The sequence below is a fragment of the Phodopus roborovskii genome, unplaced genomic scaffold, assembly GCF_943737965.1.
Source record: "Phodopus roborovskii unplaced genomic scaffold, PHOROB, whole genome shotgun sequence".
Classification (NCBI taxonomy): Eukaryota; Metazoa; Chordata; class Mammalia; order Rodentia; family Cricetidae; genus Phodopus; species Phodopus roborovskii.
The window spans coordinates 2,921,213-2,933,897 of NW_026125264.1; the positions used below are offsets into that span (position 1 = coordinate 2,921,213).

At 50.0% G+C, this 12,685-nt stretch overlaps 1 protein-coding gene across 1 annotated transcript; it reads right to left on the reverse strand.

Annotated features, from left to right (window-relative positions):
* Positions 1-622: 622 nt before the first annotated feature.
* Positions 623-12,382, reverse strand: LOC127228584 (cytochrome c oxidase subunit 4 isoform 2, mitochondrial). The gene is made up of 5 exons (XM_051193473.1): positions 12,225-12,382; positions 11,414-11,495; positions 9,300-9,464; positions 4,752-4,883; positions 623-895 (listed from the first exon to the last, which is right to left on the reverse strand). The coding sequence occupies exons 2-5, from the start codon at positions 11,493-11,495 to the stop codon at positions 759-761; spliced, it is 516 nt and encodes a 171-aa protein (XP_051049430.1). The 5' UTR covers positions 12,225-12,382; the 3' UTR covers positions 623-758.
* Positions 12,383-12,685: the final 303 nt, after the last annotated feature.

Sequence of the window (12,685 nt, forward strand, 5' to 3'; positions counted from 1 at the left end):
TTAGTCTATATATGTGTGTGTGTGTGTGTGTGTGTGTGTGTGTGTGTATATATATATATATATATATATATATATATATATATATAATTTTTTTTTTTTTTTTTTTTTGCAATGCCAGAGAGGCAACTCAGGGCCTCATACACAAGCAAGAGAGGTACTGCAAGGCTACATGCTCCAAGACCTCCACCTTTTGTTCAAGGTTTATTACCTGACTCCACTCTGCCCTCCTCAGAAGTGCCACTTCCTTTAAGAGGCTCTCCACCTGCTTCCCAGACTTTTTATCCTGCTTTCTTTGTGGCACTTATCTCCTGCAATTCGATATTTCTCACCATTGCTTATCATTCACTTTTGTACTGGCCTCCACAGGGCAAGTCTCCTCCGTCACAGCCAAGGACTTGTACACTGCAGCATCCCCAGAGCTTGGGATCTTACTACTCTGTACACCACTTACTACTCTGTAAACATCGGTTAATTCACTGAGTAAAAGAGTGGTTTTGACTTTGCTACTGCCTCCCCTGAATGCCCTCTCTCTTCCCTCTTGCCCACGTCTCCGGGAAACCCTCCGTGACATGCTCCTGCCCCCATCTCACTGGGTAAGTTTAGATGCCAGCTGTAGTCCAAGGGGAGTTTGCAGGCAGAAGAAAAGAGGCTGCTTTTATTGGAGCAGAGGGGCGGGAAGGAGAGAAGGGGGCTCTGGCCTTCAGGCTCTGTACCAGGGTAGTCTTGAAAGGGCAAGTGGCAGGCAGATGTGATGCTGGTCACTTTTTCCACTCTTTCTTCTCGTAATCCCAGTGGGCAGCCAGACCCTGTATGGGGTTGCTCTTCATGTCCAGGAGGCGCTGGAGCTGCTGGGCTTTCCTTTCATCCGTCAGGGTGACAACCTTCTCAGGGAACACTGCAGGGAAGGCAAGGGTGAGGTAGCCTCAGCCCAGGTGTCCACAGCCTCTCTTCCATGGAGCCCTGGTCTACAACCACAGCCAGGGTCCCCTGCACCGAAGGACACACTCCTTACTATCCCCTGGTTCTCCCTCACCCCTCTGTCCCTGTTTCTCTTTTTGAAAAAGGATTTTACTATGTACCCCTGGTTGTCATAGAATTTACTACGTAGATCAGGCTGATCACAGAGATCCAACTGCCTCTGCCTCCCAAATGCTGGGATTAATGGTGTATACATTCCACCATGCTCTCCAGACTTTTTTTTTGGGGGGGGGTTGGTTTTGTTTTTTTTTTTCAAGACAGGGTTTCTCTGTGTAGCATTGTAGCCTTTCTTGAAACTTACCCTGTAGACCAGATGGCCTCGAACTCACAGAGATGCACCTGCCTCTGCCTCTCCAGTGCTGGGATTAAAGACCCCCCCACTGCCCGGCTCAGACTCTTCTTAAAAGAATGGTCCAGGACCAGGGCTTTGCTCAAAGCTTTGCCTTAGACTTACTCCTTCCCCTCAGTGAATCTATTTCCTCACTCTGTGACCAATGGCAGGCTGACTTGAGGACTTGTGCCACGCCCAGCCCCACAACTTCTCTTCTGTGCAGTCTTGAACCAGTTACTTCACAAATCTGAGCCCTACCTTCCTCCCCTATCAGGAATGGGCTCTGTCGAGGCTTATGGGAATGGAGTAGAAATGCTTCTGAGGTTCTGGGCATCTCTCTGGCTGGACAGATAGGAAGCGCTGGCTATAGTCTCCCTCTAGACAGGAAGGTGAGGGAGCTCCTTCTGTACCCTGCAGCTGTGCGTGTGTGTGTGTGGGGGGGTAGAATAATTGGGATTTAAAGGCAGGTAGACACTGTTCACTTTACAGACTAGGAGAGGAGTTAGATGGTGGTATAGGCTGAGGCAGGAGGATAGAGAGCTAAAGCCCGCCTGGGCTACATAGTGACAATAAATACCAGAGGAGAACAGCATTTAACCCAAAGACTGACCCCTCAGGGAGGGACTTGAGAGACCCTTACCTGTGAACCCTCTTAGCATAGCCTCTATCCCTGGCACTTAACTCTCCCTTTACATGCATTCATTCGTGGGGTGGGGTGGGGGTGTGTGCAGTGGAGTGCTCATGTGAGCTAAGGTGCATGTGTGCAGGTCTGAGGACACTCTCTCCTCCCACCATGTGGCCCCTGGGGACTGGCATGGTCCTGTGCACCTTCAGCCCCTGAGACACTCTCACCGTAGTTTTTGAGGCAGGGTTTCTCACTCGGCCCGGAATTCACTGCTCAACTAGACTGGCTACAGGGTTCCTACTTCTCCGCCTCCCCAGTGCTGGAATTATAAATGTACCCCACCATGCATGTCCCAGCTTCAAAACAATAATTAATTAGTATTATTTCATGTGTTTAGGTGTTCTACCTGCACGTACATCTGTGCACCATGTTTGTGTCTGGTGCCTGAGCAGGCCAGAAGAGAGTGTCAGAGAGTTACCGACAGACAGTGACAGACAGTTGTGAGCTGTCATGTTGGTACTGGGAATGAATCCAGGTCCTCTGGAAGAACAGCCAGAGTAACTGCTGAGCCATTTCTCTGACCTAACATACCCACTTTTTATGCTGGTGCTGGGGATCCAAACTCGGGTTCTCACGCTTGCATGGCAAGTACTTTTCTGACTAAACATCTCCCAACCTCAGCATTGATCGCTGTCCAGGGGTGGACACAGCAAGCCGTGAGCTAGGCCTTTCCCCAGACTTTCCCTGTTCATGTTTGTACAAGACAGGGATTCCCATCAATCTTTTACAAAAAAAAAAAAAAAAAAAAAAAAAAAAAAAATCATAGCAGGCTACTCCCTACTCCCAGCATTTAGGAGGCAGAGGAAGAGGCTGGCAGATCCCTGTCAATTCAAGATCAGCCTGGTCTACATAGAGTTCCAAGTCGGCCAGGAGCACATAATGAGATCCTGTCTAAAAAAAATAAACACTTGAAGGGCTGGTTTGATGGGTGAACGTGCTTGCCATCAGGCCTAACAGCTGACTCCAGAAGCTTTCCTTTGACCTCCATGTTAAAAAAAAAAAAAAAAAAAAAAAAAAAAGATGCTGTGCAGTGGTGATACATGCCTTTAGTGCCAGCACTTGGGAGGAAGAGGCAGGAGGATTTCAAGGCCAGTGTGGTCTATAGAGTAAGTTTCCAGACAGGCTCCAAAGATATACAGAGAAACCCTGTCTTGAAACTCCCCACCCCCTCAAAAAAAAAAAAAAAAAAAAAAAAAACCCACAACTCAGGCCTGGTGACTCACATCTGTAATGCCAGCACTGGAAATTTCAAAGCAAGATGATTACTGCAAGTTTGAAGCCAACCTAGGCTCCTTAGTGAGTTTCACAGCAGCCTGGGTGTGGTGGTTTGAAGAAGAATGACCCCCTCCCCTCCACCTAGGCTCACAAATTTGAAGGCTTAGTCATTAGGAAGTGCCACTACTTGAAAGGGAGTAAGAGGTGTGGCCTTGCTGGAGGAAGTGCATCACTGGGAGTAGGCTTTGAGGTTTCAGAGGCACACGCCAATCCCAGTGCCCTCTTCCTGCTCTCTGATGAGCCAATCCCAGTGCCCTCTTCCTGCTCTCTGATGAGCCAATCCCAGTGTCTCTCCCATATCTGGACGTAGAACTCTCGGCTACTTCTCCAGCACGATGTCTGCCTATGTGCTACTTGACAACGTACTAACCCTCTGAAACTGCAAGCAAGCCTCAATTAAATGCTTTCTTTTATGAGAGTTGCCATGGTCATGGTGTCTCTGCACAGCAATAACAGTGACTACACACTGGGCTAAAGAGTAAGAGCATTCATTCATTCGTTTACTTGTTGTGGGGAGGGAGGAACAGAGTTCCTCTGTGTAGCTCTGGCTGTCCTGGAACTCACTCTTAGATCTGGCTTCCCTCAAACTCAGAGACATCCACCTGCCTCTGTCTCCCAAGTGCTGGGACCACTTTGTACTGCCACTGCCCAGCAGGATCTTGCATTAAAAAAAAAAAAAAAAAAAAAAAAAAAGTGTCTGGTATGGAGTGAAGGCACCTTTTAATCTTAGCATGTATGTTTGAGGCCAGCCTGGAGTTCCAGGCAAGAAAATCATACACAGTGAGATCCTATCCCAGAGAGAGAGAGAGAGAGAGAGAGAGAGAGAGAGAGAGAAGGAGAGAGAAGATGCCCAGAAAAACAACATTTCCCAGCTTCTCCTGTAGCTAAGCAAGGACATGTTATCATCTGAGGTCAGCCTGGTCTGCATAGTAAACCCTGTTTTAAAAAAGAAAAAGGAAAGGAATTGGTTGCAGCATGCACACCTTGAATCCCAGCACTTGGGAGGCAGATGGATCTCTGTGAGTTTGAGTCCAACCTGGTCTAAATAGTAAGTTCCAGAACAGTCAAAGCTACATAGTGAGACCCTGTCAAAAAAAGAAATAAGAAAAGAAAAAGACGAGAGATTTGTGTCTTCCAACTGTTGAAAAAGGATGCTAAGAAACCATGGTTAATACATAGCAATCAAACACCACCATTCATGCACCCACATGACCTACCAGCCCTCTCATTAAATCCTCACAAGAGCCCAGACAGAGAGCTGGATGTTATTATTTCCATTTTGCCAATGAGAAAACTAATGTGCAGAGAGCTAACCTCCCTACATCCTCCCTAGGTGGCCATGCTCTCTTCTTCACCCTCCCTCTGTGGACACTTTTCAGAACCCTTTAGGCAAGTCCTAAATATGGACCCCTTGAGAGCTCAGCCAGTGGCTATGGGCAGGAGAACATACATCACCTACAGTCAAGCGACTGGTCCACTCACCATAGACCCGCTGCCACCAAATCACCAGAGCCGTGAATCCAATGAAAAAGAAGACACAGCCCATCACCGTCTTCCATTGGTTGGAGCGATGGTTCATCTCTGCGAAGGTTTCATGGAACTGGAGCCGGTACACTAGAGACAGGCAGTGTGCAGAGGGGGACTCATGCAGGTCCACACCCAGGACCCAGGAGTCAGCTGTTAACCCCTCAAACCCTTGGCTGCCCCTTCTTGTACCATAGGCTGATCACTCAGTCTCTGTGTTGTAGAATATTATTTTAACTAGGCAGAAAGGTGTTACATTTGTTTATGCTGCAGAATATTACTTTTAACTGTGTAAAGGTGTGCTACTTTTGTTTGTGCTGCATTTGTCTAACTATGTAAAGATGTGTTACATCTGTTTCATCTTGCAAGGCACCTGGCCTATACTAGCTGAAATTTGTCTAAAAAGCTGAATGGCGAATAGCTATGCAGAAGAAAGGATAGCTGGGGCTGGCAGGCAGAGAGAATAAATAGAAGAAATCTAGGCTAGAGAAAGAAGAGAGGAGTAATGAGAGGAAGGGGGGGGGGGAGAAGGAGGAACAGACACGCCCAGGGTCAAAAGCCAGGCAGATGTAGAGAAGCAGTAAAAGTGAGATATGTACAAGAAAGAAAAGTAATAAGCCCCAAGGCAAAAGGTAGATAAAAAGAAACAGGGTCATTTAAGTTAAAAGAGCCAGCCAGAAATGCCCTAAAGCTAGGCCAAACATTCAAAACCAATGGTAAGTCTCTGTGCCATGACTTGGGAGCTGGTTTGTGGCCTAAAAGAAAAAGCCTGGTGCACATCTGAGTGTTCAAGTGTGTACATGACACATGTGTGTGAATGTGAAGGCCAGACGTCACCATACAATGTCTTCCTCAATCACACTCTGCCTTGTACTTTGAGACAGGATCTCTCACTGACCCTAAGCTCATTAATGTGTCTATACCAGCTGGCAAGGGAGAGCATCCTGTCTTCAGCTCCCCATGGCTGGGAATAAAGGCAGATGATGATGCTGTTTTTGTGAGCTCAGGTTCTCAGGACTTCATGGCAGGTATTTGCTGAGCCATCTCTCCAGTACACAGACCATTCTTGTTTGCCTGTGTGTTTTATTTGTTTCATGATAAGGTCTCACTCTGCTGTCCCGCCTCTGCTTTCTGAATGCTGCACCCCCCCAAGGTAGCTCAACCATCAGTTTCTTTATTAAGCACTTAATGTATACAAAGCATGGTAAACCTGTGCACAGGGGTTCCTACCCTTATGGAACTTAGGAGGGAAGGACCCAATTGTTTCAGCAACCGTGTTAGGGGTCGGAGAGCTGCCTCCCTCCATTAGGGAGACTGAGAAGACCTCTCAGAGGTTTCCAGGTTTAGAAAATCAAACAGAGAAAGCCAAGTTGAAATTAAAACAAAGCATGGTGTGGTGGCACACACCTTCAGTCCCAACATTGCTGAAATACAGGTACACAATCTCAGTGAATTCAGAGTCAACCTGGGCTACGTATTGGATTCCGGGCCAGCTAAGCTACTTAATGAAACCTTTTGTTGTAAAAATTTTAAAAAAAAAAGGCCTGGTGGTGGTAGGGCACGCCTTTAGTCCCAGCACTTAGGAGGCAGGAGCAGGTGGATCTCTGTGAGTTTGAGGCCAGCCATGTCTACAGATCAAGTTCTAAGACCTCCAGGGTACCACAGGGAAACCCTGACTCAAAAAGCTAGATCATTATTTTAAAAAATTAATTAAATTAAATGGCCCAGGACAGGAACAGATGGGAAAGAGAAGGGCATCATGGCTGAGGAGGAGTGAGCATCAGGAGGCAGTTCCCACAGGACCTGGCCAGCCCAGGGAAGATGGATTTGGATCCATTCTAACTGAACAGGGAGGGTGAATTTCTGACACAGAAGTACAAAAACAAGCTTTTATGTGACAATTTTTTATCAGGACTTTCCTGACCTCCCCCTTTCCACTGAGAATCTTATCTGCTTTAAAGCTCGCCTCCTCAGACCCTCAGAAGAACCTAGACCGCCGGCTGCACAAAAGAGGAGCTGTCTTATATTATCATGCATTTAAAACTGTAAAGCTGTTGATTTATTTTGTGAAAGCATTCATTTCACAGCCCAGGCAGCCTTTGAACCCACAATCCTCCTGCCTCAGTCATTCCTGGGGCTGGTATTACAGGTATATGTGACCATTTCAGCTTAAACTCTTTTTTATGTTTTGTTTTGCTTTTTGAGACAGGGTTCCTCTGTGTAGCCTTGGCTGTGCTGGAAGACACTCTGTAAACCAGGCTGGCCTCGAACTCACAGAGATTCGCCTGTCTTTGCCTCCCAAGTGCTGGGATTAAAGGTGTGCGCCACCATCGCCAGGCTACTATGCCAGCTTAAAGCTTTATTTTTGCTTAAGTTCTGGTCTTCTAGTAATTATCAAATATCAAAATATAGCCACAGTTGGATGCCTACCTAGCTAAGCTCTGGCATGGCTATCAAGAGATGCATGGACCAGGCCCATCGTGGCCCAATCAATACCCAGCTCGATCCTAAGCTCAGATCAAGAGTCATAGAATGAAAAAGCAGCAGAGGGGACAAGGAATTTCTGTGTGACAAGAACCTGGTCTCAGGTGAGCTTCAGGAATGATACTGGCCTTCCTTCCTCCCTCCCTCCCTTCCTTCCTTCCTCCTTTCCTTCCTTCCTCCTTTCCTTCCTTCCTTCTTTCCTTCCTTCCTCCCTCCCTTCCTTCCTTCTTTCCTTCCTTCCTCCCTCCCTTCCTTCCTTCCTCCCTCCCTTCTTTCCTTCCTCCTTTCCTTCCTTCCTTCTTTCCTTCCTTCCTCCCTCCCTTCCTTCTTTCCTTCCTCCTTTCCTTCCTTCCTTCTTCCTCCTTTCCTTCCTTCTTCCTTCCTCCCTTCCTTCTTTCCTTCCTTCCTCCCTTCCTTTCTTCCTTCCTCCCTTCCTTCCTCCCTTCCTTCCTTCCTTCCCTCTTTTTTCTTTTTTCTTTTTTCTTTTTTTTTTTTTTGATACAGGGTTTCTCTGCGTAGCTTTGTAGATCAGGCTGACCTCAAACTCACGGAGACCCGCCACCTCTGAATCCCAAGTTCTGGGACTAAAGGCGGGCACCACTACTGCCCTGCTTAAATTTATTTTTATTTTATGTACACTAGAGTTTTGCCTGCCTGCATGTCTGTATGTGGGTGTCAGGTCCCCTGCAACTGGAGTTTACAGACAGTTGTGAGCTGCCATGTGGGTGCTGGGAATTGAATCTCTGGAAAAGCAGCCAGTGCTGCTGAGCCAGCTTGCCTGCCCCCTCTTTACCCTCTTTTTCCCTTCCTTCTCTTTCTACCCCCCCTTTCCTGCCCTCCCTACCGCTCTCTCCTTCTGGCAGTTCGTTAAGAGTGTAGCCTATGTGAACAATGTGTCTCTGTACCTTAAATAGCTATGGAATGGCTGTGTGAAGGAAAACGAGCTCTGGCACCGGTTGCTGGGCACAAGTGTCCAGGGCTGGGCAGTTTGGCTGCCACAGTGAATCTCCACCCAGGCAGGGGCAGAGAGAAGGAAGGAGGTGGGGGAGGTGGCAAGCGGTCCAGGGCTCAGTCCCTGTTTGCTGAGAGCACAGACCGCCCTCCTGTAGCTAGCCCAGAGTGTGTGGGTGGCAGTGGTATGGTCCTGGTGCCTTCTGTGCGGTACTAGTCTGATGTCTAGTAACTGGCCTGGCCAGGGACTTCATCTCCCAGAGCTTCAGTTTCCTATGACTGTGGGACCAGCTGCTGGCCAGCTAATGGTTGGCACAGGGACACACTTAATGTGATGTCATTTGCGTGAAGAAGAAGAAGAGAATGGTCTTTCCCTTCTGATGTAGAAGGAGATGGGTGGAACAGAGAGAAAGCAAAGGGGAGAGCAGAAGAGAGGAGAGGGAAGAGACAGGAAGAGGGAAGTGGGGGAGGAGGAGGGGCGACGGAGGTGGGAAAGGGGCAGGCAGGGCACCGAGTATGTAAGTTTACAGGGCAAGGATGCTTCCAGGCTTGTCCCCACCCGCACCAACTCCTGCCTTTGTAGATGCCAGTGAGAGAGAGAATGAGTGGTGAGCAGAGCCAGCTACTGCCCACTAGTACCCCTGGAAGTAAGAGACACCAGCACCCCCTCTGTGGAAGGAAGCAAATAGGCTCCAGATAGCCCAGGTCAGCCCAGGGTCACTTAGCTCTCCTTCCTTCTCCCCTGCCTACTTCAGCTGCCTCTCTGTGCCCATGCAGTGACATAAGAATCCTCCACACCTGCTCGGGTGACATTCTCTCCACGCCACTCCTATTCTTCCCCAGAAAGACCTCACAGAGACCCTGTCTGTCTTTTGGTCCGCAGCCCCTGCGACACATCCCACCTTAGCCACACATCCTGACTCGCACTGTGAGATCAGCCCAGGCGACTGTCCTCATGTCCCCAGTGTCACTAGTCATGGGATTCAGTGAATAAAGGGGGGAGTTGAACTCCACCCACTCCGTGCCTTCCCTTTCTCTCCCGCCAGACAACCAGCCTGGCCCAATACTTACAGGCCACCTTCTCTGCTTGGCTCAGCTGGGCCCAGCTGCCCTTCTCTTTCTCCTTCAGGGCCCGCTGCTCCTCGCTGAGCTCTGTGCAGAAGGGCTCGTCGGGCATGGGATAGGAGCGCTGGGCATAGCAGTCAACATAGGGGCTTCTCCTCCGCTGGCTGCCAGCTGCAGGTACAAGGGAGGGGGGAGCTGTGTCCAGGCCACCTGTCCTTAACCACGACTTTAACTATAGGTAGTACGTTTCTTGGTCACTGTGTGCCAGCTGAAGGCTTTCAGGTGAGTTGGCTCATGGGTCACATGTCACTCTGGGAAGAACTAAGTCTGAGAGGCAGAGGCTAGGGGTGAGGAAGGGTTTAAAGAGGGAACTGAGATCCAGGCGAAAATGCCATGCAAACTGCAAAGCGCTCTGTGTGTGTCTTTGCATGTGCTTAAGGGAGACAGCTGGGTTTGTACTGCAGCTTGACACTCAGCCCACATTGTATACAGTTTCATCCGAACAGCCTCGTCTAGAAAGCATGGGCGACAGGTTTGCATCACACTTCAGTGGAAGCTTCCAGATAATGCATCCTAAGATCCACTTGGGGGAGAGGGACGGGAAATGTCACTCAGTGGGTAGAGTACTCGCCTAGTAGGCAGGAAGCCTTGGGATGTGAGAAGGTCTGGGTTTGAGTCCCAGCACCACCACCTGTGGAGGAGCATGCCTGTCATCTCACCACTCTGGAGGACTTGGGAGGTAGAGGCAGGAGGATTAAGAATTCAAGGTTATCCTCAGCTACATAGCAAGTTCCAGGCTGGCCTGCTACATGAGAGCCTGTGCCCAAAAACTAAAATAAAACAAGGTGAAAGGAAAGGAGAGGGCCTGAACGATGCCTCGGTGGGTAAAGGCAGTTGCAGAGGCAGTATAGCCTGAGTTCAAAACCTACACAAAGATGGGAGGACAGAAGATTCCCCAAAGCTGTCCCCTGACTCCACGAGCACGGTGTGGCAAGCCTCCCATATATCTTGCACACATACAATAATAAATTTAAATGACCCCTTTACATCATGCATACAAACAATAATGCACTTTTTAAATCATCAAAGGCCTGGTACACTGCAGTGTTCAGAGACTGTAGGTCCAAAAAGGATGGTTTTCTTCCCAAACTTCTAGATGCTTTCCTTGGAAACTGGGCCTCAGCTTAGTTGAGCAGATGGCCAGGTTGCCCCAGAGCAAGGCCAGAAAGTGAAGGGTCTCACTACAGGTTCTCCTGTTAGTGACACCAGAGGCAGGAGAGCATCAGAGCAGTCCCGTTCTGAGTTCTCCCTCCCTTCCTCCCTCCCTCGCTCCCTTTTCCCCTCTTTCTCCCTCCCTCCTTTCCTCCCCCCCCCCCCAGTCTCGCCCTATAGCCCAGGTTGGTCTCTAACCCACAGTAATCCTCCTGGTTCGATCTTCCAAGTGCTGGGGTTGTAAGTATGAACCTCCATGCCCAGCTTTGCTGTTTTTGTTTTTGTTTTTTTGTTCATGACAGGGAGTCAGCCCACAGGCCAAGCTAGTTTGTGATGCATGGCAGGCAGCCCTTAGCCTCCTGAGTACCTGGATTAAGGTGAGAGCCACCATACCTGGCCTTGGGTGCTGCCTGGCTAATATCTACAACTCGGGGCTCTAGTTGTTCATCTGAGAAGTAGGATAGCACTGCCTCACATTGTTGTTGCAAAATCTAAAGTAAAGTGACGAGCACAGCTTGGAGGTCCCAGTAATGGATCAACAAATGTGATCTTTGACATTATTCACCTGAGTATCAAGAGATCCCCTCTGCTATCTGGCTGAAATCTCTTCGGATTTAGACCTCTTCTGTCTAGTCCCAGCACCAAGGTCTGGAAAGAGTTCAGGGTCCCCATCCTTGTAGCACCCTCCCACTTGGGACACAAAGGTCTTAGAGGGCTAAGGTGTGGGAGACAGGCTCCAATGAAATGGAATGAAGGGGTCTACTCTCTTCTTCCTCAGTGGGCTCTGTTCGCTGGAGGAACTCGGTACAGGACTCAGGGGCAGGATCAAAACGAGGGATGTGAGGCAGTTGACACGGCTCTCTGCCAGAGTTCTGCAGCTGGGCTGGACTTCTAGATCTGAGCCTTACCAGTGCCTCCGGGACTATGTGTCCCTCGAGTTCCGAGTCCTCCCGTCCTCATCAGCAGACTCCAGGCAGCTCTGGGAAGCATCTGTGGGGCGGGAGACAAGTGCGTGCGGTTCTGTACCACACGGCTGTCTGGCTGCCCCTCACAGCCAGGTTTTGATTTGCTGGTGGGGTGGAGGTGACCCTTCCAACTTTGTCTAATCACCACCGTGGGAGTAGATGGGGGAAGGGGTCTAGATCTTTGAGGCCCTCATGGGTTCTCCATTCATCATTTGAGAAGTGGGAGGAGGTCAAGCCTCTGGATAAGGTCTGAACAGTTTGGCACTAGGGAGCCTGATCTCTGCTGCCAGTCTCACACCAGCCGGATTGGGAGCCCCACTAAATCGTCTGCCCCAGAGGTAAGTCCTGAGCCTCCCCCCTGCAGGGCAGTTGGCCCTGGTCTCGGAGCAGATGCCCTGCGTCTTGCTCTGAGGTCTCCTTAATTGACTGCCTACGTGCGGTCTGCCTGCTCCGCTGCAGAAGGAGGGGGCAGGCTGCGCCCTACCATCTCGTGGACAAGCAGGGTCTGGCATCCCAGCCTCTCTTGAGGCAAAGGACCAAACTAGGTCAGCCGGTGGGAGAGGTAGCACATCTAGGAAAAAGGCCAGTCCATCCTCTGTGAAGAGAAGACCCCACTTCCCGGGAATGAAGGAATGCTCAGGACTAGGACCTCAGCATCAGTAAGGGGATCACAGGAAGGGAGGGCTGTGCGGTGCTGGGGCAAAGGCCACCACGAACACCACACCTCGACGACCCTTCCCCCGGTGGGACTCACCTTTCAGGCTGAAGTCAGCGAAGCGGAGCAACCCAGAGCTGCCCAGTGAATGACTGGCAGGGAATCGCAGACGGGACCAGAGGGGACCATAGCACGCCCCGCCTCTGACCGCCACCCCCACGTGGGAACGTCCCGCCTCTGTCGCTTGTGCTGGGCCACGTCCCCAGGGAAAAGAGGGAGGGCTGCAGCTGCTCTCCCTGTCCCCCGGTGCGGGGGACCGCCGCAGACCCCTGGCTGGCAGAGGAGCAGGAAGACGTCCCTGTTACTGCATCCTTCTTGTCATTCCACCAGGAATGCTCTCTGGTTTTGTGTTGAGTCAGGGTTTCGTGTAGCCCAGACTGGCCTCGAACTCACTATATAGCAGACACTTGGCTACCTCTTGCCTCCACTGCCGGGTCTCCGGGGTTACAGGTGTGACTATATTGTCTTGTCAGCCTTCCAGCCTCTTACCCCAGGCAGCC

What these genes read in the sequence shown, in the direction of transcription:
- LOC127228584 (XM_051193473.1), bottom strand. Translation starts at nt 11,495, where the DNA reads ATGCTTCCCAGAGCTGCCTGGAGTCTGCTGATGAGGACGGGAGGACTC. An exon ending in ACATAGTCCCGGAGGCACTG is followed by an intron (nt 9,465 to 11,413) that starts GTAAGGCTCAGA and finishes TTGTACCTGCAG; the next exon opens with CTGGCAGCCAGCGGAGGAGA. An exon ending in CCAAGCAGAGAAGGTGGCCT is followed by an intron (nt 4,884 to 9,299) that starts GTAAGTATTGGG and finishes GCCTGTCTCTAG; the next exon opens with TGTACCGGCTCCAGTTCCAT.